Source organism: Amblyomma maculatum, chromosome 2 (genome assembly GCF_055883805.1).
Source record: "Amblyomma maculatum isolate TAMU_Amacu chromosome 2, ASM5588380v1, whole genome shotgun sequence".
Classification (NCBI taxonomy): Eukaryota; Metazoa; Arthropoda; class Arachnida; order Ixodida; family Ixodidae; genus Amblyomma; species Amblyomma maculatum.
In genome coordinates, this window is record NC_139345.1 from 201,459,862 (window position 1) to 201,484,645 (window position 24,784).

At 48.8% G+C, this 24,784-nt stretch overlaps 1 protein-coding gene, 18 non-coding genes and 1 pseudogene across 19 annotated transcripts; all 20 read left to right on the forward strand.

Moving 5' to 3' along the window:
- Positions 1 to 120: 120 nt before the first annotated feature.
- TRNAS-UGA (transfer RNA serine (anticodon UGA)) lies at positions 121 to 201 on the forward strand. Its single transcript has one exon. It is a non-coding gene; the product is annotated as a tRNA-Ser (tRNA).
- Positions 202 to 287: 86 nt separating this feature from the next.
- Positions 288 to 369, forward strand: TRNAS-UGA (transfer RNA serine (anticodon UGA)). Its single transcript has one exon. It is a non-coding gene; the product is annotated as a tRNA-Ser (tRNA).
- An 86-nt stretch (positions 370 to 455) lies between these two features.
- On the forward strand, positions 456 to 537 carry TRNAS-UGA (transfer RNA serine (anticodon UGA)). Its single transcript has one exon. It is a non-coding gene; the product is annotated as a tRNA-Ser (tRNA).
- A 5,004-nt stretch (positions 538 to 5,541) lies between these two features.
- TRNAS-UGA (transfer RNA serine (anticodon UGA)) lies at positions 5,542 to 5,623 on the forward strand. The gene has a single exon. It is a non-coding gene; the product is annotated as a tRNA-Ser (tRNA).
- Positions 5,624 to 5,707: 84 nt separating this feature from the next.
- On the forward strand, positions 5,708 to 5,789 carry TRNAS-UGA (transfer RNA serine (anticodon UGA)). The gene has a single exon. It is a non-coding gene; the product is annotated as a tRNA-Ser (tRNA).
- Positions 5,790 to 5,908: 119 nt separating this feature from the next.
- On the forward strand, positions 5,909 to 7,336 carry LOC146200998 (uncharacterized). Its single transcript, XM_084592995.1, has one exon. The coding sequence runs from the start codon at positions 5,926 to 5,928 to the stop codon at positions 7,111 to 7,113; it is 1,188 nt and encodes a 395-aa protein (XP_084449121.1). The 5' UTR covers positions 5,909 to 5,925; the 3' UTR covers positions 7,114 to 7,336.
- Positions 7,337 to 10,848: 3,512 nt separating this feature from the next.
- TRNAS-UGA (transfer RNA serine (anticodon UGA)) lies at positions 10,849 to 10,930 on the forward strand. Its single transcript has one exon. It is a non-coding gene; the product is annotated as a tRNA-Ser (tRNA).
- Positions 10,931 to 11,015: 85 nt separating this feature from the next.
- TRNAS-UGA (transfer RNA serine (anticodon UGA)) lies at positions 11,016 to 11,097 on the forward strand. Its single transcript has one exon. It is a non-coding gene; the product is annotated as a tRNA-Ser (tRNA).
- A 7-nt stretch (positions 11,098 to 11,104) lies between these two features.
- On the forward strand, positions 11,105 to 23,394 carry LOC146201001 (uncharacterized; annotated as a pseudogene).
- Positions 16,034 to 16,115, forward strand: TRNAS-UGA (transfer RNA serine (anticodon UGA)). Its single transcript has one exon. It is a non-coding gene; the product is annotated as a tRNA-Ser (tRNA).
- Positions 16,201 to 16,282, forward strand: TRNAS-CGA (transfer RNA serine (anticodon CGA)). Its single transcript has one exon. It is a non-coding gene; the product is annotated as a tRNA-Ser (tRNA).
- Positions 16,368 to 16,449, forward strand: TRNAS-UGA (transfer RNA serine (anticodon UGA)). Its single transcript has one exon. It is a non-coding gene; the product is annotated as a tRNA-Ser (tRNA).
- On the forward strand, positions 16,535 to 16,616 carry TRNAS-CGA (transfer RNA serine (anticodon CGA)). The gene has a single exon. It is a non-coding gene; the product is annotated as a tRNA-Ser (tRNA).
- On the forward strand, positions 16,702 to 16,783 carry TRNAS-UGA (transfer RNA serine (anticodon UGA)). Its single transcript has one exon. It is a non-coding gene; the product is annotated as a tRNA-Ser (tRNA).
- On the forward strand, positions 16,869 to 16,950 carry TRNAS-UGA (transfer RNA serine (anticodon UGA)). Its single transcript has one exon. It is a non-coding gene; the product is annotated as a tRNA-Ser (tRNA).
- TRNAS-UGA (transfer RNA serine (anticodon UGA)) lies at positions 22,035 to 22,116 on the forward strand. The gene has a single exon. It is a non-coding gene; the product is annotated as a tRNA-Ser (tRNA).
- Positions 22,388 to 22,469, forward strand: TRNAS-CGA (transfer RNA serine (anticodon CGA)). The gene has a single exon. It is a non-coding gene; the product is annotated as a tRNA-Ser (tRNA).
- Positions 22,555 to 22,636, forward strand: TRNAS-CGA (transfer RNA serine (anticodon CGA)). Its single transcript has one exon. It is a non-coding gene; the product is annotated as a tRNA-Ser (tRNA).
- TRNAS-CGA (transfer RNA serine (anticodon CGA)) lies at positions 22,722 to 22,802 on the forward strand. Its single transcript has one exon. It is a non-coding gene; the product is annotated as a tRNA-Ser (tRNA).
- TRNAS-UGA (transfer RNA serine (anticodon UGA)) lies at positions 22,888 to 22,969 on the forward strand. The gene has a single exon. It is a non-coding gene; the product is annotated as a tRNA-Ser (tRNA).
- Positions 23,395 to 24,784: the final 1,390 nt, after the last annotated feature.

Consider the following 24,784-nt stretch of genomic DNA (forward strand, 5'->3'; position numbering starts at 1 on the left):
ATGACCAGTTGATTGGCATCAAACAATTTTAAATCTCATGTGTCAGCCGAAGGATTGGCGACTCTTTTATCATTGATTTTGTGTTTTGTACTTGTCATAAGCCTGGTAATAAAAAAAAAAGCAGTCGTGGCCGAGTGGTTAAGGCGATGGACTTGAAATCCATCGGGTCCCCCCGCATAGGTTCGAATCCTGTCGGCTGCGTGATATGGGTCAAGCACCTGTGTTTTTGCAAAATTTAGGCGTTCATGCAAGCACGAGTGCTGGCACATTTTCTACAGCGCTCAACCGCAGTCGTGGCCGAGTGGTTAAGGCGATGGACTTGAAATCCATTGGGGTCTCCCCGCATAGGTTCGAATCCTGTCGGCTGCGTGATATGGGTCAAGCACCTATGTTTTTGCAAAATTTAGGCGTTCATGCAAGCACGAGTGCTGGCACATTTTCTGCAGCGCTCAACCGCAGTCGTGGCCGAGTGGTTAAGGCGATGGACTTGAAATCCATTGGGGTCTCCCCGCACAGGTTCAAATCCTGTCGGCTGCGTGATATGGGTCAAGCACCTATGTTTTGCAAAATTTAGGCATTCATGCAAGCACGAGTGCTGGCACATTTTCTACAGCGCTCAACCGCAGTCGTGGCCGAGTGGTTAAGGCGATGGACTTGAAATCATTCTACTTCCGGCTACCGTTCGGTGCGGACGCAGGATCATGGTCTCCACCGGAGCGGCGATAGCGGCCCAGGCTGGCCGCGGAAACAGGTCCGACGCAAGTACTGATAGCGAGTATCAGATCGTTCTGCCTCAGCTGCCTACAGGACTTGTTGCGTTAAACACGCTTTTTTTGCACGGAGATGTTAAAGCTAGACCCTTCCGAGTCGAAGATTTCCGCGATGCGCTCGCCGAAACGGACGCGCTCCCCGAGGTTGTCGCCTTGGGGGCGTATCAAGTAAATTACGTGTGGGCTGTCACTTTCAAGACCGCTGAAGCCACAAAACGCATCTGTGCTTTGAAAGAGCTTAACTTTAAGGGGCGACGATGCATTATTTTCGACCCTCAAGACCAGCAAGTCCGCCTCCGACTTCACTGGATGCTCCACGGTGTCGCTGACGAAGATATTCGGACGGCTTTCGCCCCATTCGGCAACGTAACCGAAGTCACCCGTGAACGATGGCGCGTCTCGGGTGTAAACGAAAAAGGCACCACAACACGGTCCGTACTCCTGAAGTTGAAGACAGGGATGAAATTGGATGACCTTCCCCATCAACTGAGGGTAGCAGGCGAGTTGGCCCTCGTCGTAGTGCCCGGAAGGCCTATGCAATGTCTACGTTGCCACGGCTCCGGACACGTGCGACGCCAGTGGAAAGTGCCGCGTTGCTCTCGCTACCGGCGCTTCGGACACGCGGAAGTGGAGTGTGTGCGCACGTACGCGGCGGCAACGGTACCAGCTATGAGAGAGGAGACGCCTGAGGACGTGATGGACGTTGCCGAGGCTCAAGAAGCAGCGAAGGGAACCCAAGACAACACGGGAGGTTCCGCAGTGCCAGATAATGTGGCAACATCGCATGGCACGGATAAAGAGGTGTGCGTGGACACCAGCACTCAAGAGCCAGCGTAGGCTGTATCGGAGTTGTCCTTGAAAGAGGACGTGTTCAGTAAAGGCGCCGCACAACAGGGACCAGCAATGAGTGTGAGTGCTATCACGGAAGTCGGAGCTCGGCCAACGGGCACCGCTTGTGCGCCAAAGCGTCCGCATGCCGAGGCCGGCAACTGTGCTGACAAAGGGAACCCTAGCAACAACGAGGAGCCACCAGCGAAAGCGACACAGAGCCGACGACAACCGTTCAGGCCCAAACCTAATACCTCGGCAGACAGGAAAACCGCTGAAAAGCCTTCCCCGCAGCAAGTTGGGCCCACCACAAGTGATGGCGGTGGGACCTCTGGAACTGTCTAGCGGCACGCTAGACGTGAAAGGTAAGCGCCTTGCTCCCGGTGTCCTCCTTATGCATGAAAATGGCGATAAAACAGGCCCTGAGCGTAGCAACGGTTAACGTCCGTGGGTTGGCAGGGAGAAGAAAACAAATCCAAGTACATCGCCTTTTGACAGAGCTAGACATAGACGTGCTAGCGGTTCAAGAAACCAAAGTGGAAGGGGAGGAGGCGACTGGGAGCATGGTGCAGCGTTTCACGTCAAGGTATGATGTGGCTGTTAGTCACGCGGTGGGTTCATCGGCTGGGTGCCTTCTGCTTGTTAGGCGGTTGCCAGGACTGACAGTGCAGGCCGTGACCTCATCCGCATGTGGAAGGCTCATTGTCTGCGATGTCGTTTTTCACAATAGCGAATGGCGCGTTCTGTGTGTGTATGCACCCAATACTGTTGAAGAAAGGTTCAACTTCTTCACAAGCATGCAACGATATTTAAGTTCAGAGAGGAAACTCGTGGTGATGGGGGATTTTAACTGCGTGTTAAGCGCTAGAGATAAGACCTCAAACCGTGCCTACAAAGACGCAAGCACTGACTGTTTGTCCCAGATGATTGGTGAATTTTCGCTGGAAGACGTTGCGGAGTGTTTGGATAGTGCGGGCAGTGTGCTCTAGACACATTTCCAGGGATCCAGTCATGCGCGACTCGATCGGATTTATGTATCGTTGGATGCGATACCAAACTGTCAAAATTATGCCGTTATCGCGATTTCGTTTTCCGATCACTGTCTTGTGAAGTGCAGTATTGGACCTAGAAATCAAAGCAAACATTTTCTCTGGGAACTCTGGAAGTTAAATTCTAAACTCTTAGATGACCAGATTTTACGTGATACTATATTAGAGAAGATAAAAGAAATAGAGAAGCGACCTAACAGTAGCATTGGGGAGCAGCTGGAGCTATTTAAACAAGAAATGAAGATGAAAGCGATAGAAAGAGGTAGTTGCATTCGTCATAATGAAAAGCGAGAAGAAGCAGGACTAAGGTGAACACTAAACATGTTAGTTGCTCAGGAAAGCAAACAGCCGGGGGTGTATAAAGATGACATCAAAAATATTAAAAAGAAAATAGAGTTAATGGATGAGGATATCGTGGAGCGATCGTTCGTGCAAGGTTTGAAACATTGACAGCTGGCGAGGCCCCCACTAAGCGGGCCCTCAGTCTCGAAAAAGCACACGCTCGTCGAAACGAAATACTAGAAATAGAATGGAACGGCAGCCGTATGACGGATAAGGATGACATAGCACGTGCGTTCTATGATTACTATCAGCAGCTATTCGCAATAAGGAACATTGAGTTGGAGAAGTTTAAGGGGGTGTTTGTTTCTTCATTACCCCGACTGGACAACTGCACAAAAGAAAGACTAGAGCAGTAATTTCCAAGCAAGAAGTAGCACGAGCAATAGAAAACCTAAACCCAGGGAAGTCGCCTGGGCCTAACGGTTTGGGCGCAGCTTTCTACAAAGCATTTAAGGAAGAGCTATCCCCGCTGTTGGCAGAAGTTTTTAACGAAGGTTTCCACATTAAAGTGTTGCCGCCTTCGTTTGCCACGTCACACACTGTGTTAATACCTAAAACTAATGAAACGGAGAAATTAAGATTTGTGACATCATACAAGCCTATATCACTAACAAATGTTGATTACAAAATTCTAATGAAAGTTCTTGCGGCCAGGCTGCAGACAGTAATTCAAGAGATAGTCGGCACCCATCAGACTTGTGACATCAAAGGACGGTCCATAACTACTAATATACATAAGGCGAGGTGCGTGCTGGAGTGCTGCGTCGCTGTTTGCACTAGGGTCGCGGTTCTCCAGCTCGACTTAGAAAAGGCTTTTGATTGTGGTTCTCATGATGCTTTGTTTTCTATTCTGGACTATATCAACGTGGGTTCTGTTATCAGAGAGGGCGTGGCCCTGGCGTACCGAAACTGCACCACGAGATTGATTGTCAACAAGGAACTGGGCGATCCAATAAATGTGCAACGCTCGGTGCGCCAGGGCTGCCCCCTCAGCCCTCTTCTGTTCTGTATTTATATAGAAATTTTGTGCTTGTCTATTATTCGAAGCGGATTTGTCCAGGGCTTCCAACTGCATATGTGCGAGGTGAAACTCTTGGCGTACGCAGATGACGTAGCAGTTTTCTGCTTGGACAAAGAAAGTATACTCAAGGCATTTGAGATAGAGAAAGAATTCAGTGCGATCTCAGGAAGCCCAGTAAACTGAGGAAAGTGCTTAGGGTTCTGGCATGGGGAGGGGTTATCGACACCCAATGTTTTTGCCAACGTAACCTGGGTTACAACACCGGTGAAGTATTTGGGCGTACCTTTGGAATGCTATGAAGACAGTGATTCATTCTCGCGTGCCCAAGCTCAAGAAATAAGCGAGAAAGTCGACAAGTGGAAAGGGGCGCCGCTATCTATCTTCGCACGAGCCACTGTGTGCAAACTGTTTTTTGTGGCAAAGTTGTGGTATGTCATGCAGGTACTTCATTGTTCCAGGTTAAATGTACAAAAGCTTCATCGAGTTTTTTCAGTTTTTATTTGGGCATCCAAATGGGAAAGGTGTAGCCGAGATAACTTGTTTCGCCGGGTTCGAGAAGGTGGACTTGGGCTTGCTCATCTATTTGTACGCCAACTGGTTAATCGTTTTATTTTCCTCCGTGACTTCTCAGACCCTTTCTTACGTACTGCGTGCCAAGTAAGGCTTCGTGCGGGCAGTGCCCAATTTTGTTGTCTCTACGAGAAGTATTCCAGGGCGAATTTCCAAGATTTTCAAGAAATAGTAAGCAGTGTCCGAATTTAACTGCTCGTTTTCCGGTAGAATACTTGAGTAAAGTCAAAAAGAAGAAACTGTACAATGATATTTGTGACAACCTTTTTCCTCTTCCTATGGACAGAGCCTTGTACAGCGAGAGTCTAGGTCAAGACGTATTAAAACGTGTGAAAAGAATGCCAGTTTCTCCGGTAGTAAAGACGTTTTTCTTTAAGCTACATACAGGCACATTATCGGTGAAAACATTTTTCGAAGACAAGGGTTTTTATCTGCCTTCGGGTTCACAATGCCTAATATGTAAACAACCAGAGACAAAAGACCATGTTTTTCTGCGCTGCTGGGAGGGGGTTTATTTTTGGGACGTATTACAAAGAACACTCAAAAAAGAATTACCTTTAGATCCACACGGAATCAGGTTCCTGCCGACAGATAATGAAGATTATGTACTGTACCTCTAGACACCGTAATGTTGCTAGGATTACACAGTCTTTGGCGGTCCCGAATGGCGGGCTTCCACGTTGACCCAAAGCTCGCCCTGCAAGGCTCTACTTTCGCGAGTGTATGTTCACCTTTGTTGAAATGCACAAAGCGATGAATGTAGTCCCAGCATGGGTGGTGAAAGTTGCACCATTGGTAGAGTTGAAAGAATTTTAACTCGACAACGTGAACCCCAATAGGGTCAACGGCTTTTTTACCTGTGTCATATTGATGTGAACATCACGAGCTGGAGTGTTCAGTTCAATTTCTGTGTCAACCTTGGTTATGTGTATGACAGCCGGCAATAAAGAAAGAAAAAAAAGCAGTCGTGGCCGAGTAGTAAAGGCGATGTACTTGAAATCCATTGGGGTCTCCCCGCAGAGGTTCGAATCCTGTCGGCTGCGTGATATGGGTCAAGCACCTACGTTTGCAAAATTTAGGCATTCATGCAAGCACGAGTGCTGGCACATTTTCTACAGCGCTCAACCGCAGTCGTGGCCCAGTGGTTAAGGCGATGGACTTGAAATCCATTGGGGTCTCCCCGCACGGGTTCGAATCCTGTCGGCTACGTGATATAGATCAAGGACGTATGTTTTGCAAAATTTAGGCATTCATGCAAGCACGAGTGCTGGCACATTTTCTACAGCGCTCAACCGCAGTCGTGGCCGAGTAGCTTCCGGGCGCCGAAGCGAACGGACGTGTAATCATGTGCTCCGTCGGAGCGGTATCAGCGGCCCAGTCTGGCCGCGGAAACAGGTTTTTGTCTGCCGTCGATGAAGATTACCAGGTCGTACTGCCAACTTTGCCGACAGGAAGAATTGTGTTGAACACAATTTTTATGCACGCAGACCCAGCGGTTAAACCGTATCGCGTCGAGGACTTCAGAGATACTTTGGTTCATCTTGGTGCGCTCCCTGAAGTGCTTGCTTTGGGGGCGTGTCAGATGAACCATGTCTGGGCCGTTACGCTCAAGAGTGCCGAGGCAACAAGGAAACTAATGGCGGCTACTGATGTAAAGGTGAAGAACCGGCCGTGTCTACTTATTGACCCGAATAACCAGGATGTGCGCCTGAAAATCCACTGGGTTTTGCATGGCGTTAGTCACGACGATGTCCGTGCTGCCTTGCTGCCGTACGGAACAGTGACTGACGTGCCCAAAGAGCGTTGGAGAGCCTTTGGTGTCGCAGACAAAGTGTCCACTACGAGAACAGTGGCCCTCAAGTTGAAAAATGGAATTTCAAGAGAGGACATTCCGCACCAGCTCAAGATAGCAGGTGAGCCCGCACTTCTTGTTGTTCCGGGAAGGGCGCCGCTCTGTTTGAGGTGCAAGGCCACAGGACATATTAGGCGGGATTGTAAAGTGCCGAAATGCAGCCTTTGTCGTCGCTTCGGCCACACAGATGAGCAGTGTGTCAAAACATGCGCCAGTGCAACAGGGCCTGCAAGAACCGACGACTTCTCAGAACACCTCATGGACGAGGTGGACGTCGCGGAAGTTAGCGGTGCAGAAGATAGTGCGAGGGCAAAGGACTCAAAGGAGAGAACAAACCAGCCCCCTCAGCTCGAGGGAAATTCTGAGCGACAAGAAGCCCTGCAACATGAAAAAAGCGCTGCGGGCGAGGCCACCGAAGCAAGTGTTGCTGCTATCGGTGACAGTGGTAAGTCGACGTCAACGTCTTCAAAAGAACAGGCACCGATGGACACGCGCGAAAGCACAAGTAATAGTGCGACCACGAAACGCACGCACGACTTAACCGACGCAGCGGGCGCCCCCGACAAGACCGATCAAGAGGAACCGCCCCACAAAGCGGCCCCTCTACGTCGGCCATCTTTCAAGCCAAAGCCCACTATTCCGCCTGACCGGAACCCACCAGAGATGCAGCCTTCGCCATGAAGGAGCCCCGAGTTCGTGGCTGCTCTGGCCGCTTCTGGGGCTCAAGGATTCCTGATGCGGCCCGGAGCGGCGACAAATGCAGCGTCGCTCTGTTTCAACGCCACCGGCATAAACCAGTGATGCCACCTTGGAGCATTGTTTTTCGGTCATATCAGCCTGTACTGCGCAGTTTGTCCGCTCCTGACCCCAACGTACCAGGTAAGATCGTGCGGCTCGTTTGATTCATTTTCAGCATGGCGGTTGAACCAGAAGTAGCTCTATGTGTAGCCTCGCTTAATGTGCGAGGGTTGTCAGCCAGGCGAAAACAGTACCAAGTCAGCCGTCTATTGTTAGATAACGATATAGACATAATGGCGGTACAAGAAACGAAAGTGGAGAGCGATGAGCAAACGAGCCGCATGGTCGAGCCCTTCTCTGCTCGCTATAATATTTGCGTATGCCATGCGGTTGGTACCTCGGGTGGCTGTGCGCTGTTCTTGCGCAATTCTTTGCGCATTTTAGTAGAAGCAGTAACTGTGAGTGATAATGGCCGTTTCGTTGTCTGCGATTTCTCTTTGACGGGTGTACAGTGGCGTGTCATGTGCGTGTATGCGCCTAACAGAGAGTATGATCGGCGTAGTTTTTTTGAGTGAATCGGTGTCTACTTGAAATGTTCAAAGAGCGTCATTCTACTCGGCGATTTCAACTGTGTCTGCTATGCCGAGGACAGGTCTGACAAGAGGTCGGTGCGAGACAGAAGTGCTCTCCTACTAAGCACGTTAATGCAAGAATGCGAAATGAAAGATGTTGGTCATGTTTTGGTTTGCAGCTCTTCACACTTTACGCACTTCCATCGTGCAAGTCACGCCAGGCTGGATCGTGCCTATGTCTATTTGGCTCTGCTACCAAGGTGTTCGGATTATAAAGTTAAACATGTTTCTTTCAGCTACCATAGCTTTGTGGCTTTTACTATCGGCACAAAGAAAAAAAACTCGAAATTTTGCTGGGACCTATGGAAGTTTAACGTTGAGCTCCTTGATGATGAAGTTTTTGTAAATGTGGTTAAAATGAAGATACAGCGATTGCTTGAAAGTGAGCCTTCGAAATCTATCGCGGCGTGGGAAATATTCAAGCAAGAAATTAAAATAGGCGCTATAGAAAGGAGCACCGTCCTGAGACAAGAAGACAGGAAGAAAGAAAAAGAACTGTAGTGCGAGTTAAGTTTCGTTTTAAGCTTGGAAAATCTGCAGCCCGGAAAATACACCGCACAGATCAGAACACTGAAAGCGCAGTTAGAATGTGCAGATAAAGAAAAATACATGGGAGCAATAGTACGAGCCCGGGCGGAAAGGTTGTTCATGGGTGAAGCGCCGACGGAACGCTCGATAAGTGATGAAAAGCGATACGCGAGACGAAATGAAATAAGACAGATAAGATACGGAGATACGGTTAATAGTGACGGCGAGGAAATAAAAATGGCCTTTTTTGAGCACTATCGCAACCTGATAGGGCGCCAACGGCCAGTGGAAGAAGGTTTCGAACAAGAATTTCTTGCTTTAATCCCAGCATTGGACCCAATTGTTACAGCAGGTCTGGAAGCGCCAATAACTGTAAATGAGATTGAAAAAGCTATTGAGGAACTAAGCCATGGGAAAACACCTGGTCCAGACGGTGTCGGTGCAGGATTGTACAAGATTTTTAAGAGCGAAATCGCAACCGCCTTGCACCGAGTGATTTTGCAGGCGTATGAAGAAAACTGCATCCCTCCGTCCTTTCGTCAAACACACGTTGTACTGGTTCCAAAAAGTGACGATCCTTTAAAGCTCTTATCTGTAACATCATATCGTCCAATCAGTCTGACTAACGTAGACTATAAAATTTTTATGAATATTCTTGCGAGTAGGTTACAGAAGGTCATTAAGGAAATATAGGGCATCATCAGACGTGTGGTATTAAAGGCCGAACAATAAGTGTAAACATTCATGTAGCTAGAAGCATTCTGGAGTGTTGTGACGCTTGGGGTGACCACGTTGCAATGCTCCAGATAGACCTTGAGAAAGCCTTCGACCTTGTTGATCATGGCATACTTTTTCAAATACTAGAACATATTAAAGTTGGATCTATTTTATTAGATGGAATAAAAATGGCTTACAACGAATGTTATACTAAGGTTGTTGTCAACAAGCAACTAACAAAAAATATTACAGTGATGTCATCAGTTAGACAAGGCTGCCCACTAACGCCCTTGCTATTTGCGATTTACCTCGAACCCTTTTGCTAAAAGATCATTCACTGTGAACGTATACACGGATTCAGACTGATGGCTAGCGAAGTTAAAATTTTGGCGTACGCCGATCACATTGCTGTCTTTTGTCAAGACAAGGAAAGTATTAGTCAAACAGTGCACTTAGCAAAGAAGTTTTGTCAGATGTCGAGTAGTTCAATAAACTGGGACAAATGTACGGGTTTTTGGCATGGCAGTTGGGATTCCACTCCTGAATCCCTCGAAAACATAAAATTCTCGACACTACCAGTGAAATATCTAGGGGTCCCACTTGAACATTACAAAGACGCAAATGATTATTGGGTGCAAGAGACTGAACGTTCTCGCGAGAAAACACTAGGGTGGGGCGGAAGGGAGCTCTCCATGTTCGCCCGTTCAACTGTGTGTAATTTGTTTATTGTTGCTAAAGTTTGGTATGTTCTTCAAGTGTTGTGCATGTCGCGAGTCAGTATTCAAAAGCTACACAGAGTTTTTGCTGTTTTTTTGTGGGGTTCAGTGTGGGAAAGAACAAAACGTACCAATCTCTTCCGTCCGGTTAGAGAAGGGGGACTCGGTCTTACTCACTTGTTTCTGAGACAGATTGTGTCTCGCTTTATGTTTCTGCGTACACAGAGCCATGCATTATTGCGCACTGTGATACAGGTGCGTCTCTGATGCGAGTTACCAGGATTTGTTGTGTCTTCTTCTGAATTAAGGCGAACAAGTATTCGTGGGTTTTTGCGTGAAGTCGTACTGAGTTTACGAATTTTAAATGTTAGATTTTCCAAAGAATTCTGTCTTCAATAACATAGAAACAATTGTACAAAGATTTACTCGATGTAATGCTCCCGGTCCCAATGTATCGCACCATATACGGTGCAGGCCCAGGAATGAACGTCCTGAAAAGGGAAAAGAAAAAGCCCGTGCGCTCGTCAACAAAGACATTTTTTTTTCTACTACACAGCGGAACACTGCCGGTTAAACCGTGGCTGGAGGAAAAGGGAATATTTGTCCCTTGGTCAGTGAACTGTATAATCTGTCGAAAGCCTGAAACCGTTGAGCATATTTTTCTTGAATGTTGGGACGCAATATTCCTTTGGGATATTCTGCAGCGCACGCTCAAAAAGCAGCTTCCAATTTCCCCTCGGGGTATAAGCTTCCTCCCGGCAGCTGATGAAGGGGGGCTACCCCTCGATATGATTATTCTACTGGGCCTGCACAGTCTATGGAAGACCCGTATGGCTGTGAGAAATGCTGATGAACATCTCCGTCCTGCCCGAGAGTATTTTATGGAAAATGTGGTCTACATCAAACAAGTGTTGAAAAGCCGAGGTGATCCACCTGAATGGCTACCGGAAATGTAGAAGCTAGTCAACTTGAAGCCCTTTTAAGCGACGTACTGTCCAAGAAGGCTGGACGTCTGTTATTAACCATTGTAATGTGGTAGTGCTACATATGTATGTATGTTGTCCAGGCAATCAAGAAAAAAAAAAGCAGTCGTGGCCGAGTGGTTAAGGCGATGGACATGAAATCCATTGGGGTCTCCCCGCACGGGTTCGAATCCTGTCGGCTATGTGATATAGATCAAGCACCTATGTTTTGCAAAATTTAGGCATTCATGCAAGCACGAGTGCTGGCACATTTTCTACAGCGCTCAACCGCAGTCGTGGCCGAGTGGTTAATGCGATGGACTTGAAATCCATTGGGGTCTCCCCGCACAGGTTCGAATCCTGTCGGCTGCGTGTTATAGATCAAGCACCTATGTTTTGCAAAATTTAGGCATTCATGCAAGCACGAGTGCTGGCACATTTTCTACAGCGCTCAACCGCAGTCGTGGCCGATTGCATTCTACTTCCGGCCACCGAGCGGGACTGTCGCAGAATCATAAGCTCCAGCGGAGCGGCGACAGCGGCCCTTGCCGGCCGCGGAAACAGGAATCTTGATGCGGATGATAAGGACTATGAGTTGATTTTGCCGACACTGCCTACAGGACGTGTTGTTTTAAACACCGTGTTTTTGCACGGCGACGTGCGCAATAGGCCGTACAGAGTGGAAGATTTTCGCGATGCCCTCGCCAACGTTGGTGCGCTCCCCGATGTTGTGGCGTTGGGGGCGTACCAGATTAACCACGTCTGGGCTGTCACGCTCAACAGCGCTGAAGCAACGAAGAAGCTGGCTGCGTTGAAACAAGTAGAAGTAAAGGGACGTCGCTGCATCATCATCGACCCAGAGGACCAACAGGTGAAGCTGCGGCTCCACTGGATGTCGCACGGTGTGGCCGACGACGACATCAGGACGGCCTTTGCTGCTTTCGGTAACGTAACCGAGGTGACCCGGGAGCGGTGGCGCGTCCAAGGCGTCAAAGAGAAGGGGTCAACAACGAGAACAGTCCTCCAGAAACTGAAACCCGGTATTAAGACCGATGACCTACCTCACCAGCTGCGAGTCGCCGGTGAGTTGGCCCTTGTTGTGGTGCCTGGGCGGCCTGTGCAGTGCCTGCGCTGCCGTTGTAGCGGTCACGTTAGACGTGAATGCAAGGTGCCCCGGTGTTCGAAATGCAGGCGTTACGGCCACGTCGACAGTGAGTGTGTCCGTACATATGCGGTGGCCACGGGGCTCGCATCGAGGGAGGAGATAGCTGAACACCAGATGGACGTATCAGAGGCGGAGGAAGCTGCGAAAGGAGTCGAGGAAGTAGGCAAGCCGGAAGCGGCGACTGTCTCTTCTGGGACTTCTAGCAGAAACACAAACGTTTCAAGTGAGGCAGAGAGGCAACCTGAAGAAAGACTCGGCAGCGGCCTGGGCCGATACTGAGGAAAAGGAAGATAGCTTTTTGGCAGCTACGGAACCCGCGATGATGGCCTCGAGGAGCAACAGCAACAGTGCAATGTTCGTGCGGGCAATGTCTCGGCCAAACGGCCTCACGCCCAGACTGCTGATGGAGAGGACAAAACAACAGCGTCAAGCGTTGAGGAGCCGCCTACGAAAACGGTCCAGGCCCGGCGGTCCTCTCTCAGACCGAAGCCGAACTTTCTGGGGGACAAGCGGGCCAGCGATAAGCCACCGCCGCTGCAAGACCATGCAGCCGCACCGGAGGGCTGCGGCGGAAACAAAGGAGTCTAGCCGGGTGCTAGACGCGAAAGGTGAGCGCAAATGCTCTCGATCTCTTCACTCTATATTAAAATGGATCCAACCCCTGCTCTGACATTCGGGACGCTTAATGTTAGAGGGTTAGCAACGAAGAAAAAGCACAGCCAGGTGTTGCGCTTTATAACGGACAGAGACATCGATGTGATAGCCGTTCAAGAGACCAAAGCCGAGGGAGAGGAAGAGACCGGGAGCATGGTGCAGCGCTTCACGTCGAAGTATTATGCCGTTGTGAGCCATGCAGTCGGAACTTCTGCCGGGTGCGTCCTTCTTGTAAAAAAGTTGCCTGGACTTAACGTGCAGACATATGCCTCCGGTGATACAGGGCGATACGTGATTTGTGATTTCGGTTTTGAGAATATAGAATGGCGGGTTATCTGTGTTTATGCACCTAATTAATTGGAGGATAGGTGTTCCTTTTTTGAGAGTCTGAAATATTACTGCACTAGTGAGAAACAGATAGTGCTCATGGGCGATTTCAATTGTGTTCTGGTGGCTCGCGATAAAAGCAGCACCCGAGCCTTCAGGGACAGAAGTACAGACTTATTGTCACGACTGATAGATGAATATGCATTAGATGATGTGGCGGAGTGTTTAGACGGTGAACGTAGTGTGCAATACACCCACTTTCGAGGCATTAGAAATGCTCGCCTCGACAGCATTTACATGTCACTGGACTTAATACCAAAGTGTCAAAAATACCGAGTTTTACCAGTGGCCTTTTCAGATCACTGTGCAGTGATATGCACTCTAGGCAAAAGGAAGCGAGAAAGTGGATTTTCATGGGAGCTGTGGAAATTAAATTGTAAATTGCTAAAAGAGCAAATTTCCACTGACTATGTGACGGAAAAAATTACCAAAATAGTAAATGAGTGTCAAAACGAAATCGGGCTCCAGTGGGTACTAGCCAAAGAAGAATTTAAGATGAAGGCCATTGAGCGGTCTACTTTGCAAAAGCACCAGGAAAGATTACAGGAAAACAGCTGAAAGATATACTTGAAAAATTGTTGGCGCAGGAATGTAAAACGCCCGGCATAGGTAAGGAAGATATTAAGAAAACAAAGCAAAAGCTTGAACTTATCGAGGAAGACCGATATCGAGGGGCGATAGTGAGGGCGAGAGCGGAAGAATTGGTTGCAGGGGAGACGCCCACTAAGCGGGCTTTAGGAATGGAAAAAGCGCACGCTCGACGCAACGAAATTCAGGAGATCGAAGGAGCGGGTGGGGTAGTAACCGATAGCGATCGCATCCATCATGCTTTCTTTGATTACTATCAGGCGTTGACATAAAGTTGACGTGCACAGATTCAAAGGCTAGTTTCTCGGCGCTATGCCTAGGCTTGATGAATCCCGAAAGGAAAGCTTGAAGAGGCGAATTAGTGAAAAAGAAGTTGAACGAGCAATAGAAAACTTGAACTCGGGAAAGTCTCCTGGCCCAGATGGGTTAAGTGCAGCTTTTTACAAAGCGTTTAAAACGGAATTAACCCCACTTTTGACTTTGCTGTTTAATGATGCCTATGATCGTAAGGAGTTGCCCCCGTCTTACGGTGCGGCCCATACCGTCCTCATCTCTAAAACAGATGATCCTATAAAACTCAGACAGGTTACTGCATATAGGCCGATCTCACTAACGAACGTCGATTATAAAATATTCATGAAAGTGTTGGCGGCGAGGCTTCAGAGCGTTATTAAAGAAATTGTTGGCCCTCATCAAACACGTGGCATAAAGAACAGGTCTATTGCTTCCAGTATTCATAAGGCAAGGTGTGTGCTGGAGTGTAGCGACGTCACTGGGGTACCTGTGGCAATTCTCCAGCTAGATCTTGAAAAAGCGTTTGACTGTGTTGCTCATGAGATTTTGTTTTCTATCTTAGATCATATCAATGTAGGTTCTATTATCACTGAGGGTGTGGCCATGGCGTACCGACACGGCACTACAAAGTTAATTGTGAATAAATCGTTGGGGGCCCCCATTAACGTGGAACGTTCGGTGCGTCAGGGTTGCCCCCTCAGTCCACTCTTGTTTTGTATGTATGTTGAAACTTTGTGCTTGCACATAATACAGAATAATGCTGTTCATGGTTTTCGGCTGCATGAAGCGGAAGTGAAAGTCCTAGCGTATGCAGATGATGTAGCAATTTTCTGTGTCACAAAGGATAGCATTAGCAGTGCGGTAGAAGGTGTTAAAAGATTTAGTTTGGTCACGGGAAGCAAGGTGAACTGGGGAAAGTGCGTGGGGTTCTGGCACGGAGAATGGCCGGATACTCCTCACACTTTCGCTAATGTGACCTGGTGTACGACACCTGTAAAGTACCTTGGAGTCCCGTTGGAATTTTACAGAGATACTGAACAGTATTGGAAGGGGCAGGCACAAGAGACACAAGAAAAAGCAGAAAAGTGTAAATGTACTCATTTATCCATGTTTGCAAGAGCCACTGTGTGTAACCTGATTTTATTAGTAAACTGTGGTATGTGATGCAAGTGCTCCACTGCTCGCGAATTAACATACAAAAGGTACATCGAATTTTTGCGGTTTTTGTATGGGCCTCTAGCTGGGAAAGGTGCATGCGGACAAACTTGTTCAGACGGGTCAAAGACGGAGGCCTAGGGCTGGGACACTTATTTGTGAGGCAACTGGTAAACAGATTTTTCTTTTTCCGTGATGTTGAAGATCCTTTCCTGCGCACAGTGTGCCAAGTAAGGCTAGGGCGAGCCTTGCCAGTGTATGTAGTTGCAACAAAATGCATGACAGGAGGCATTTTTGGTTATTTCCGAGAGATAGTAACCAGCGTCAGAACTACTCGGTTTTCAAAGGAATATCTGAGCAGCGTAACAAGGAAAACGTTGTACAGAGATGTGTGCGATGTTATATTTCCGGTGCCGTTGTACAGGGCCTTGTACTTTGGAGGCCCCGGCGGTAATGTGTTGCAAAGGGTTAAAAAAATGAATGTATCGCCGGAATTGTCAAGAGTTTTTTCTTTAAAGTGCACAGTAAAACTTTACCCGTCAAATCTTTTTTGGAAGAAAAAGAGATGTTTCTACCGTGGGGACCAAACTGCTTAATCTGCAAGCAACAGGAGACCATAGACCATGTGTTTTTGCACTGTTGGGAAGGGGTTTATTTTTGGGACGTGCTACAGAGGACCATGAAGAAACAGCTCCCGTTGCATTCACACGGAATTAGGTACTTGCCAACAAAAAATGAGAGTGGGATCCCGTTCGATTTAGTCATGCTGGTGGGCCTCCACAGTATATGGCGCTCTGGTATGGCCGGGTACTACTGTGACCCCGAAGCGCGTCCAGCGCGTGTATATTTTCAAGAGAGCATCTGCAAGTTTGTAGAAATACAGAAGATACGGAATCCTGTCCCTGAGTGGCTCTCATGGCTAGAGCATTTGACAACACTCAGAGAATTTTAATGTGACAAAGCCTGGTCCTCTCTTGGGGATTTCGCTTCTTGTATAACTGTGTACATATTTTGTTTGTTTGTCTTTGTTTTGTGAAAGCCGAGGACCGGCAATAAAGAAAAAAAGCAGTCGTGGCTGAGTGGTTAAGGCGATGGACTTGAAATTCATCGGGGTCTCCCCGCATATGTTCGAGTCCTGTCGGCTGCGTGATATGGGTCAAGCACCTATGTTTTGCAAAATTTAGGCATTCATGCAAGCACGAGTGCTGGCGCATTTTCTACAGCGCTCAACCGCAGTCGTGGCCGAGTGGTTAAGGCGATGGACTCGAAATCCATCGGGGTCTCCCCGCACAGGTTCGAGTTCTGTCGGCTGCGTGATATGGGTCAAGCACCCATGTTTTGCAAAATTTAGGCATTCATGCAAGCACGAGTGCTGGCACATTTTCTGCAGCGCTCAACCGCAGTCGTGGCCGAGTGGTTAAGGCGATGGACTTGAAATCCATTGGGGTCTCTCCGCACAGGTTCGAATCCTGTCGGCTGCGTGATATGGGTCAAGCACCTATGTTTTGCAAAATTTAGGCATTCATGCAAGCACGAGTGCTGGCACATTTTCTACAGCGCTCAACCGCAGTCGTGGCCGAGTGGTTAAGGCGATAGACTCGAAATCCATCGGGGTCTCCCAGCATAGGTTCGAGTCCTGTCGGCTGCGTGATATGGGTCAAGCACCTATGTTTTGCAAAATTTAGGCATTCATGCAAGCACGAGTGCTGGAACATTTTCTACAGCGCTCAACCGCAGCCGTGGACGAGTGGTTAAGGCGATGGACTTGAAATCCATTGGGGTCTCTCCGCACAGGATCGAATCGTGTCGGCTGCATGATATGGGTCAAGCACCTATGTTTTGCAAAATTTAGGCATTCATGCAAGCACGAGTGCTGGCACATTTTCTACAGCGCTCAACCGCAGTTGTGGCCGAGTGGTTAAGGCGGTGGACTTGAAATCCATCGGGGTCTCCCCGCATAGGTTCGAGTCCTGTCGGCTGCGTGATATGGGTCAAGCACCTATGTTTTGCAAAATTTAGGCATTCATGCAAGCACGAGTGCTGGCACATTTTCTACAGCGCTCAACCGCTGTCGTGGCCGAGTGGATTCTGCTTCCGGCCACGCCAGTGAACGGACGCAGGATGCAGGGCTCCTCAGGAGCGGCTTCAGCGGCCACGTCAGGCCGCGGTAACAGGACTGCTGAACAGGAAACCACTTACCAGGTCGTTTTGCCTGCACTGCCAACAGGCCGGTTTGTTTTGAATACTGTTTTTTTGCACGCCGATATCAGGGCCCGCCCGTACCGGGTGGAAGATTTCCGCGACGCGTTGGCACACCATTCGCTGATCCCCGATGTTGTTGCGATGGGGGCGTATCGGATGAGCCACGTCTGGGCTGTCACTCTCAAGGATCCTGAAGCGGTGACCAAGCTTGTTAGTATCGGTGTGTTGTGTGTGAAAAACGGTCGCTGCTTGGTAATTGACCCGGCCAACCAGGATGTGCGACTGAAACTTCACTGGCTTTTACACAACGTGCCAGACGAGGATGTGCGTGCTGCCTTTGCGCCGTATGGAAAGGTGTTGGAAGTTACAAGGGAGCGCTGGCGTGTGAAAGGTATGGTAGAAAAAGGCTCAACTACTAGACTTGTCACCCTTAGTTGAAAGATGGCGTGAAGCTGGATGACCTGCCACATCAGTTGAACGTTAGCGGTGAGCTGGCGCTCGTTGTGGTGCCAGGCAGACCTCCCTTGTGCCTACGCTGTCGGAGCACGGGTCACATCCGCAAGGAGTGCCGGGTTCCTCGCTGCGGAACCTGTCGACGGTTCGGTCATGAAGACAGCCAGTGTGCACGTACCTACGCAAGCATTGCCGGACCTGGGACCAGCGAGGACACGTCCGAGTTGATAATGGATGAGGTGGATGCGGAGGAGGCGGCCGACATTAGAGGACAGTCAACGAAACAGGACGCGCCTTCCATGACGGTTTTAACTAAGCATAAGGTGACGGTCTCAAGTGAAAAGAATGAAACTCGTCACGTCTCGCACGTTCCATCGCAGGACCAACAGGACCACGAAAACGCGTCAAAGGAAGCGTCAGAAGACGTAATCAAGTTTTCTGACGCTGAGGAGCATCTGAGTACTGAGCCTCCTTGCACTGATGCCATGGAAGGTGGGCCGGAGACAGCGGCCTTAATTGCCTCAAAACGTCCACACGAGGAAAGCTTCGAGGAGACTCAGCTGCCAGGCGGCGTTTGTGGTGAGCCGCCGCCGAAAACTGCGGGCATCCGAAGATCGACTTTGAGACCGAAGCCGAACTTCTCTGCCGGCACGCGGCAGGCGGGGAAACCGCCTCCGTAGGTTTTGTGGTGTCCTGAACGATTTGTGGGTCGGCTGCCTACCGACCAGCGTCAGGAACATTCTGCAACCAAGCGGGGCGTGTGTGAAAAAAAAAATGAAAAACGGTGCTTGGACTTCGTTTGAATGCAGCCCGACGTTCTGCTGGGAGGAAAATACGTGCGCACATATGCCGCTCTTATTGAGAAGCGGAAGCCACGCAACCATGAAGGTAGGCACCATGCGGGTACGGGCGGCCCTTTCTAACACATGACTCTCAAGCTTAATTCGGCGTTACACGTAGCTACTTTGAATGTCAGAGGGCTGGGAGCGAGAAGGCGACAATGCAAGCTCAGTCGCCTCCTTGTGGATAATGATATAGATATAGCAGCTGTGCAAGAGTCAAAGATTGAGAGCCAAGAAAGCACTGACCGTATGGTGGCTTCTTTTCAAACAAACTTTTATGTGTGTGTATGCCATTCTGTTGGTGTATCGGGTGGATGCCTTTTATTTATACGTAACACGCTGGGAGTAAGTGTAGAGTTCGTTTTTGCCTGTCCAAGTGGCCGGCTTTTGGTTACTGATTTTACCTACTGTAATTTATGCTGGCGTGTTGTGTGTGTGTATGCTGCCAATTCAGAATGTGAACGTGAATTGTTTTTTGAGTCTATTGAATTGTGGTTGAAGGTCGACAAAATCTTGCTTGTACTTGGCGATTACAACTGTGTGTGCGCAGCTGTGGACCGAGCGGCGAAGTGTAAACCTCGAAGAGACAGAAGCTCCGAGCTGTTGAATGCACTTGTGCATGAATACTGCCTTGAGGATGTTGGTAGTGTGTTCTCCACTGGAAACCAACCAGAGTTCACGCACTTTCAGCGAGATAGCCATGCTAGATTGGACAGGGTGTATGCCTCGGTTGATCTTGTTTCCCTATGTACTGCATATGAGGTCAAACCTGTGTCTTTCAGCGATCATTGTCTCGTGAGTACAGTGTTCGGTAGGGCAGGAAAGAAATCGCGCTTTAACTGGTACCTATGGAAACTGAATGCGAAACTTCTCGCCGATGAAGAGTTCCTTACGGAAGTTAAGACCGAGTTTGAAGATCGTCTGGCTATGCGACCAGTAAGTTTTGCAGCGGAATGGGACAGCTTCAAAGAGTGGGTCAAATTGAAGTCCATAGAAAAGAGCAGTAAGGTGCGGCATAAAGAGAAAGAAAAAGAAAAAGAACTGAATGAACAACTTCAGTTTTTTTTTAGCATGGAAAGTACGGTGCCAGGGCATTTCGCCAGTAAAATACGAGAGATTAAAAGTGAGCTGGAAACAATCGACAGCGAAAGATACACAGCGGCTGTCATACGTGCAAGGGCTGAAAAACTTTAGTCTGGAGAAGTGCCGACAAAACGAGCCCTAGCAGCCGAAAAAAGATACGCCTGCCAGAAAGAAATAAGGAGTATAAGGTATGCCGGCCATATCACTGAAGATGCTAAAGATATTCAGCGTGCGGTAACAGAGCACTTCGAAGAACTGCTTAGCGCTAAGTTTGAGACTGTAGGTGGCTTTCAAACAGATTTTCTAAGACTGATGCCTGCACTGGATGACGAAAGTAAAGCGCGCCTAGAAACACCGGTAACGTTGCAGGAGATAGAATCTGCAATAGATGACCTGACACCTGGGAAAGCACCTGGGCCGGATGGTCTAAGCGCTGCTTTCTTTAAATCTTTTAAGCAGTATGCGGCTCAGTTTATGCTCGATGTAATCACTGAAGCTTATGAACGTAATACTGTTCCATTGTCTTTCGCTACATCGCACATTGTGCTAATACCCAAGACAGATGATCCGGAGTAACGACTGTTGGTGGGGTCATATCGACCGATTAGCCACACAAATGTTGACTACAAGGTGTATATGAAGGTTTTAGCAAAAGAGACTGCAAAGCGTAATAAAAAAACTGGTTGGGTCTCGTCAAACGTGCGGCATCAAGTGTCGATCCATTGCCACGAATATACATGTCGCAAGAGCCGTACTAGAATGTGTTGATGCACTCGGTGGTCAGATAGCCATGATGCAGTTAGATTTGGCGAAAGCCTTTGACCGTGTTTCCCACGAAATTCTTTTTTCCATTTTGGAACATCCTAACCTTGGAAAAGTCATAGTGGAGGGTGTTGAAATGGCTTACGCGAACTGCACGACCCGTATTATAGTGAATGGTGAACTGACTGACAACATCGCAGTACGTTCATCGGTAAGGCAGGGCTGCCCGCTCTCACCCCTGCTTTTTGCACTGTATTAAGAGCCACTTTGCTTGGCTATCATTGATAGCGATCGCATTTTAGGATTCAAGCTGCAATCAGCACACGTGAAAATGCTAGCATATGCTGATGGCATAGCAGTGTTTTGTGCAACTGGAAAGAGCATCTGTGAAGTTACGGGTGTCGTCCAAACATTTTGTGATCAAACTGGATGTAAGATCAATTGGGAGAAAAGCTCTGGGTTTGGCATGGTGATTGTGACGTGACACCTGATTTCTTCTGTAAGCTGCGATGGTCTGCTCTACCAACGCGATATCTAGGCGTGCCTTTAGGTTGTTATCGAGATCCCAACGTGCACTGGATGGAAGAAACATCCAGAGCGAAAGAAAAAGCGGATGCGTGGCAAGGAAGGCAACTCTCAATGTTTTCGCGCGCTTCTATTTGCAATGTTTTTCTTATTTCGAGGCTGTGGTACCTCATGAATGTGTTGTGTGTCTCACGAACCTCAATTCAGAAAATGCACCACGTTTTTGCTGTTTTTATTTGGGCATCCACATGGGAAAAAACCGCCCGGACGAATTTGTTTATTTCTGTTAAAAGGGGCGGGCTTGGCCTTGTCCATTTGTTCTTGCATCAAGTGGTTTCGCGATTTATATTCCTGCGTTATCAAAAAGATACCTTTCTAAGAACTGTGATGCAAGTGCGATTGCAGAGGTTGCTCCCTGAATGGATAGTGTCATGTGAAAACATGCCTGGTACTGTGACTGGCTACCTGCGCGAGGTTGTTTTTTCGTGCAAGTTGCTAGAAGTGCGGTTTTCTTTTGATTACCTTTTCAATGTTCCAAAAAAAACTGTATAAAGATCTCATTGACGTGATGCTGCCGGTGCCTTTTTAACGGGCATTACACTGTGCAGGCCCAGGGCAGGACGTTTTGAAAAGAGTCAAGAAGATGCCCCTGAGGCCATCTGCTAAAACGTTCCTTTTCAAACTTCACTCTAATACGCTCCCTGTTAAAGCCTGGCTGAATGAAAAAGGTATCTTCGTCCCATGGACAACGAATTGCCTGTTGTGCAAAAAAACGGAGACAATTGAATACGTCTTCTTACAGTGTTGGGATGCTGTTTTTCTATGGGACGTGCTCCAAAGGACAATTAAAAAGGAACTTCCCCTAACTACGTACGGTATCAGATTCCTACCAGTGCAGAACGATGATGCCCCTTATGATTTAATTATGCTTCTTGGCCTCCATAGTTTGTGGAAAACACGAATGCAGGTGCGTCACGCAGATATAAATACACGATCTGCGCGTGAAAACTTCATTGAAAGTGCGGTGTATATACGCGAATCTTTCAGGATGCAGCAGGATCCACCACAATGGCAATGTCTATTTGATGAGTTGGTGAACCTGAAAAGATTTTAGCCGCGTATGCGTTAGCTCAAGTGTAGTTGACGTGTTTTATCATGTGTATTTTGTTTTGTGTTCCACGGCAATAAAGAAAAAAAAAGCAGTCGTGGCCGAGTGGTTAAGGCGATGGACTTGAAATCCATCGGGGTCTCCCCGCATAGGTTCGAGTCCTGTCGGCTGCGTGATATGGGTCAAGCACCTATGTTTTGCAAAATTTAGGCATTCATGCAAGTCAGAAGGGAAAATGTTTGGGCGTGTTGGTTCATCGTCAATACAGCGAAGCGCTCAAAATCACAAAGGACGAGGAGGGAACAGGACAATAGCGCAATAGCGGTTTGTTCAAATTGCGCTATTGTCCTGTTCCCTCCTCGTCCTTTGTGATTTTGAGCGCTTTGCTGTATTGATTGATTCATGCAAGCACGAGTGCTGGCACATTTTCTACAGCGCTCAACCGCAGTCGTGGTCGAGAGGTTAAGGCGATGGACTCGAAATCCATTGGGGTCTCCCCGCACAGGTTCGAATCCTGTCGGCTGCGTGATATGGGTCAAGCACCTATGTTTTGCAAAATTTAGGCATTCATGCAAGCACGAGTGCTGGCACATTTTCTACGGCGCTCAACCGCAGTCGTGGCCGAGTGGTTAAGGCGATGGACTCGAAATCCATTGGGGTCTCCCCGCACAGGTTCGAATCCTGTCGGCTGCGTGATATGGGTTAAGCCCCTATGTTTTGCAAAATTTAGGCATTCATGCAAGCACGAGTGCTGGCACATTTTCTACAGCGGTCAACCGCAGTGTGGCCGGGTGGTTAAGGCGATGGACTCGAAATCCATTGGGGTCTCCCCGCACAGGTTCGAATCCTGTCGGCTGCGTGATATGGGTCAAGCGCCTATGTTTTGCAAAATTTAGGCATTCATGCAAGCACGAGTGCTGGCACATTTTCTACGGCGCTCAACCGCAGTCGTGGCCGAGTGGTTAAGGCGATGGACTTGAAATCCATCGGGGTCTCCCCGCATAGGTTCGAGTCCTGTCGGCTGCGTGATATGGGTTAAGCCCCTACGTTTTGCAAAATTTAGGCATTCATGCAAGCACGAGTGCTGGCACATTTTCTACAGCGGTCAACCGCAGTGTGGCCGAGTGGTTTAGGCGATGGACTCGAAATCCATTGGGGTCTCCCCGCACAGGTTAGAATCCTGTCGGCTGCGTGATATGGGTCAAGCACCTATGTTTTGCAAAATTTAGGCATTCATGCAAGCACGAGTGCTGGCACATTTTCTACGGCGCTCAACCGCAGTCGTGGCCGAGTCCATTCTACTTCCGGTCACCGAGCGGGACGGTCGCGGAATCATGAGCTCCAGCGGAGCGGCGACAGCGGCCCTTGCCGGCCGCGGAAACAGCCATCTTGTTACGGATGAAAAGGACTATGAGTTGATTTTGCCGACGCTGCCTACAGGACGTGTGTAGTGTTTTAGGCAAGACAACTGAGGCAGCATAGCTCAGACAGGAACGGCTTTATTCCGTCATAACGGAAGCGAAAGAAATGCGCTGGGGTGGCTGGCGCAGCGTGCTTTAATAAGCCACCTTATCACAGTGGCAAGGGTGAGCGGAGAGAGCGTGGCTGAGGCGAGGTAGTTCCGCAGCTTTGATAACACTTCGCGATACCACATCCCTCCGCACTTATTTACAGTTCAAAACAAATTCCTGTTCACGGCACATAGCGGTCGGGTGGTCTCCTCTCCCGAAGTGGGTACCGCCGTTCTGCAGGTTCTGTATCCGAATGGCGGTCTTTCACTCCAGCCTGTTGACGGGGAGACCGGCAGGACTCCGCTTGCTCATCAGATTCCGCATAGGGCGCCAGAGGAGCAGACATGTCTTCTTCTGGAGCCACTCGGACGATGTGGTTCTTGTGGCGAACCCACTGAAACACACCTCTAGGAGTTACGACACTTAAGCGGTACGAGACTGGACCAGTTTGCACCAAAATGGTCGCTGAAAACCATTTTTCTCCGCGCCTGAAGTTCCTGACCTTTACACTTTCACCAACCTTAAAAAGTCGCTCTTTGGGATAGCATGACTTACGCCTTAAGGTTTGGTCAAACTGCTTAGCCGATACTTTTGATTGGATTGAAGGCTTTACAAGATCCAACCTTGTGCGAAGACGTCTGCCAAGCAGGAGGAGTGCAGGAACTTCCCCAGTGGTTGTATGAGGAGTGTTGCGATACGCCAAAAGAAAATCAGCAATAACTGAGCGTAGGGGTACGGACGGATTCTTACGCAACGCAGACTTGAGTGACTGCACGAAGCGCTCAGCCTGTCCATTGCTCCTTGGATGATACGGCGCTGTGCGAACATGACGGGTGCCAATGCTGCGCATGTATTTTGAGAACGCGTCCGATGTTAATTGCGGACTGTTATCCGATACAATCGTCTCTGGAAAACCGAAACGACAGAAAAGTTCATGAAATGTCAATGGTTTTCTCTGCGGATGTATCTTTCATTTGAAACACTTCTGGCCACTTAGAATGAGCGTCTATAACTATCAAGAGCATCGCACCGCTGAATGGGCCTGCGAAGTCGACGTGAACCCGTTCCCAGGGCCGGGAAGGCCACGCCCATGGATGAAGCGGAGCAGGGCACGGCATGTTGCGCTGCGACTGGCACGACTGACATGCACTCACTTTCTGTTCGATGTCTCTGTCAATTGTTGGCCACCACACGTAACTTCTCGCCAACTCCTCCGTCCTGACGATTCCAGGGTGCCCCTGGTGCAGCTCCTCAAGCATGAACGACTGGAAACGCTCAGGAATGACGACACGAGTTCCCAGCACCAGGCATCCTTGCTGCAAAGACAACT

Bases quoted from the DNA above. Each gene is read 5' to 3' on its own strand.
- LOC146200998 (XM_084592995.1), top strand. From the start codon at position 5,926: ATGTGCTCCGTCGGAGCGGTATCAGCGGCCCAGTCTGGCCGCGGAAAC.